The 4,681-nt window shown below is 44.6% G+C and overlaps 1 protein-coding gene across 1 annotated transcript; it reads right to left on the bottom strand.

The window, feature by feature from the left end:
* Positions 1–3,099: 3,099 nt before the first annotated feature.
* Positions 3,100–4,321, bottom strand: PGR5 (proton gradient regulation 5). The gene is made up of 2 exons (XM_087376046.1): positions 3,881–4,321; positions 3,100–3,598 (listed from the first exon to the last, which is right to left on the bottom strand). Exons 1-2 carry the CDS (start codon positions 4,166–4,168, stop codon positions 3,494–3,496), a joined length of 393 nt encoding a protein of 130 aa, XP_087232172.1. The 5' UTR covers positions 4,169–4,321; the 3' UTR covers positions 3,100–3,493.
* Positions 4,322–4,681: the final 360 nt, after the last annotated feature.

Here is a 4,681-nt window from a genome sequence, read left to right as displayed (position 1 = left end):
GGCTCTTGCCTTCATTTGTACAAAATAATGGAAGTTTGCCTACTCACTCAATTTATTACCTGATCATTCAATGACTGGAGGCGAACCCACCCAAAGTGCACACGTGGCGATTACCACTTAGCCCCAAATGTGCTCATTCCCCTCACTGACATGGATGTCGGCCTTCAACCCTGTTTGCGCATCCCATTTTTAAAAAAGGAGCAATTTTGGCGCTACTATCATTGTGCACACCTCGAGTGGCAGATCTATCCCCTCTACATGCCCATGGAAAGATGATGGACTTGGGCTCACTTCCGAGAGCTCCAACAAAAGATCCTAATGTTATCTACAACTTCCTGAAATAGAACTTCCCCAAGGAAATGACTCAAGGGGGATTTTGCTTTCACCTCCAGTCATTCAACAATACCTATGGCTTTGTTCCCAACCCCACAGTGGTTGCAACGATACACTTCAACCGCCTCGTCCTTTTGTTGCTTTGCAATCTCCCTACCCACAGTCTGCCCATTGACGAGAGACTATATAACCTCAACAACTAGATTGTCTTCAACCTCGACATCGGTCGCTCCAAATTCTAAAACTTACGCCTCTACCTTCAGGTCTACAACCTCCATGACCATCACATTCAAACATTCGAGGACATGCATGCCACCCAGTATTGGAAGTTCTGCTCTTATTTCATGTGGATCACTCCCCGGCAATTGGACCGCTATGCAATCCTCCAGACAATCCTCTGCACTCACCTACTCTAGTGTGGCTGATCTGAGGACGGCTCAGCAAAACTTGAAGGGGGGCATGTTAACAACCACATCCATGGAGCATGATGAGGAATCTGGCCTTATGGGTTTTAAGCCACAAATGGCTCAACATCAATCTGGCCCTATGGGTTTTGAATCACAAATGCCTTAGCATCGATCTAGTCTTATGGGCTTTGAGCCTCAAATGGCTTAGGACAAAGGTAGTCGCCGAGATCATCCAAATTAGCAAGGATTACACAAGAGCCATATGGATCCCATATATGGATAACACACAAGAGCCATTTGAAGACAAAGAGGAGGTTGAGAGAATGAGCATATGCCTTAGCACCATATGGACCCAATTGGTTGTAACAAAAGAGAGATGAGAGAGAGTGGCATAAGGAAAAGGGTTGGCCCTCCCTTCAAAAGGTGACTTGTATAAAAGGCCAAATGGTGGACTTTGGTCTTCATTGTTGTATGCACAAGTTTGGAATACAAGCTCCCTCTTCTCTTCTAAGAGTGGCTTTGGGTGTTCTCTTGTTTCCCTTGTAGTGCCTTTGTGTTTGCCACTCCCTCCCCCTTCATTCTTCCCCTCTCCTCTCCCTCTTCCTCTCCTCCTATTCTCCCATCTCCCCCTCCCCCCCTCTTCTCCCCCCTTCCCCTTCCTCTTTCTCTCATGGAAACACATTGCAACAATCCAAAAGCCGCTTGAGTGACACTTGCGGACGGCTCGTGCTTTGCATTGCTCTCACAGGAGTAGCTTGGAGTGGAGGCTCCATTGGCATTCCTTCAAGATCCCCACGACACGTGAGTCACCGTTGAGACCACACATTATATATTGCTAGGTTAGAAATATGCCACATGTCATAATGAGAGAGCTAAGGCTATTTAAATAGTATGCCATATTCTCTTCATGCAAGCTACAATTGCAATTTCAACTTAAATTTATCACCTACCAAGTGATTGAGTATGGAACACATGCAAAAAAGAACCATTGAAATTGCAAAAATTATAATCTTGGTAGATGCTCTGAGAGTTGGTGCAAGAGATAATATCATAGCAATATGCAACCAAAACCTTGGACAAACTCTTAGTATGGACAGTGAAAATTTGCACCTTATTAAAAATACAAGATTATACAATCAATTCCTTCTAATAGGTGCCTCAGTCAGTGTTCACAGAAAACTTGCAAACTATATACAAATAACTTGTAACATTTTCATATTCACCCGTAAAAAATATTTTCTCAATTTTGTAAAATTTGCAAAATTTCAAGCAATTTAGTTATATTTTAGCTAAAAAATCGACAAATTCTTGGTGAAAGACCTTCAAATTTTGAAACCCAAAGTTTTGTGATTTGTTGAGAAAAATGTTTTCTTGTGAACGCTGGCCCCAATATACGAAATAACCATGGAAGTCGCACGCGTGGCACGAGTGGTATAAGAGGGACAAAAGTTAAGGTAAGGTTGATTCATACGTCGATGTTTCACCACGTGTCCCCATTCCAAATTGTTCTGCATCGCGTTGCGCACGGTATAAGGACTGGGAGGGCGAGTCAGTAGACCGGAGGGGGAGGCGGAGGGAGAGGGAAGGGAGATAGGGGGAGAGAGAAGGGACTTGAAGGTTGCTGGGTGAGGGAATGGGGAGATGGAGGGAGAAGGAAGGGAGAGAGGGGACGATGAGGCTGAATCGAGGGCTGGAGGGTAAAGTGATGGGGAAGGAGGATGGAGGTCCGACTGCCTCCCTCGCCTCCCTCTGTCAACCTCCCAATCTAAGCCTACGAGATACTTTGTAAAAAATTAGGAATGCGATGCAATTGATCCGACAGTAAGATTCTGTGTAGTTCGTTCTGTATATATTTTTGAAATTTGGAGGTGAATAATAGAGAGGCTATGATGTGGTATCCCCATTAATGCCAAATAAACAAATCTGAATAAAACGATTAGAAGGAGCATAATTCATCGGGCAAGGAAACAGTAAAAGTTGAAGAATCGTCACCTTGGCTTGTCGACAATCAACTATTTCAAAATAGTAGAGACTAACTATCATGGGGATTTAGACTTTCAATGTTGTTAATATAGACTCAAGAGAACTAAGTCTTGAATGTGTGTCATAGGACAAGTTTAACACCACTTTGTAAAGGATTCTAAATAAAAGTAGTCCACATATTCAAACTCCGAAATTTAGTCTATTTTGTTAAGAGGCCTCGTATAGAATTGATGCAATTTCTTGAGAACGGGATGAAATAGGTTTGATGGATCATGAGGGAATTTACGAATGTATTTAGTTTCCATATTCCTCGCTCATTTTGGCAACCCACAAGAGGAAAGCATTGTAATGATACACTAGAGTACTAAGAGCCACCAATTCAATGTTGTTTAGAATATAAGCTTGCAAATGTAAATCTCATACATGTTGAGACCTCGGAGCAGTCTTTGGCAATAAGCTATATCACGAAAGACATTTGAACATTGTATTCTACTCCAAGCCTTATGATGTTAATCCTCAAGATGAATGAGGCCTCAATTCAAGATGCCTTAATTGAAGGGCAGTAGTTGCCTATCATCTCACAGCTTACATGCCAATCACAAGTTGTTGACAGGGAACACACCACCATTCTTTCACGATGCCCCTGTCAAAGAATTACCATTCCGTCACTGACCTAGGGACCCTGCCTCTCTACTCATACTGTCATGCTTCCAGAAACAGCTTCCCAGTGAGCATTGCGCTATCCTTTACAACGCACAATCTGATTTTCTTCAAGCCAAAAACCCTAGCTTCTCTCCGTTTTTTTTGGCAAGCCTAATCAGCCCTTGTCTTTGCTTCGCATCGGCTCCAATTGACTTGCAAAACTCTGTAATAACCTGGACGCAGAATGTAAAATAAATCCTAACAATCAACATGCCAAACATTACAAACATCTCAGCCAAGGGAGAATAAATGGAGCTGTTCTCCAAATGTGTGAAGTGCAGCTGTAGAAATAGAAGACTAATAGGTACCATGAGAAGACTTCATTGAGACGTCCGAGTAGCTATCAGCATGATACGTTAGGATGCCAATTCAACTAAGATTTTCGTGCGAGTTTCCAGCGCTAATTGGCTTGAACTCGTGGAAAGAGAAAAGAAATAGTGATTGGATTGCAGCACCTGGGAATGCAACGCAATGGCTTTGCCCCGAAGCGAATTGAATCTCTTCTTCCCGACGACATTCCGGACCACGACGACGAGAGGGGCGAAGACGCCCTTGCCTTCGTTGATGTTGCCCATGCGGGGCTGGGAGCGGGGGGGAGGGGGGGAGGGGGGGAGGCACAAGGCGTGGGATCGGAGATGGGAGAGGCCGTCACCGAAGACGGAAGAACGGGACCAAGGGGAGCTAAGGCAGAGGGGAGGAGAGGAAAGGGAAGGGTCGAGGGTGGAAGCGATGAGGGAGGCCATGGCAATGGCAATGGCAAAGATGGCAAAGGCAAAGGCAAAGACAAAGGCAAAGGCAAAGGTACAGCAATAGCAATGCAACTACAAAAACAATTTGAGAGAGGGAGAGTGTGGTTCCTCTCCTATCCTTACGTGTCCCCCTTGTGGCCTCACGTCTTTCTTCTGGCCTCTCGTCTTCTTTCCTTATGTGCATTGCTCTTCCTTTTGTGTGTGTATACACTGTGTATTTTCAACCCAAAAAAAAAAAGTATACAATGTGTCCCTTTTACACAAACCCTCCTTATGCCTTCAAAGTCTTCTCTCCGCTTCTTTACTCTACTCCAGGTCAAAAAGTGACCTACCCACTCGCTCTACCTGATGCACACATGCTCATGTGCAGGAGGCAAAAGAGTCACCCCTTCCTCCTGCGACATGCTCCCGAATTTTGTCAATGCCTACCCCTCCCCCCTCTCTCTCTCTCTCTCTCTCTCTCTCTCTCTCTCTCTCTCTCTTCCTTCTTGGGGCACCATGCTACCT

Source organism: Dipteris shenzhenensis, chromosome 6 (genome assembly GCF_047967505.1).
Source record: "Dipteris shenzhenensis isolate YYH24624 ecotype China chromosome 6, Dip_SZ_1.0, whole genome shotgun sequence".
Classification (NCBI taxonomy): Eukaryota; Viridiplantae; Streptophyta; class Polypodiopsida; order Gleicheniales; family Dipteridaceae; genus Dipteris; species Dipteris shenzhenensis.
The sequence above is the reverse complement of the archived record's forward strand: the minus strand, read 5'-3'. Positions and strand labels throughout refer to the sequence as shown.

Bases quoted from the DNA above. Each gene is read 5' to 3' on its own strand.
- PGR5 (XM_087376046.1), bottom strand. From the start codon at position 4,168: ATGGCCTCCCTCATCGCTTCCACCCTCGACCCTTCCCTTTCCTCTCCT. The intron at 3,599-3,880 runs GTGCTGCAATCC...TTCTGCGTCCAG, and splicing joins CCATTGCGTTGCATTCCCAG to GTTATTACAGAGTTTTGCAA.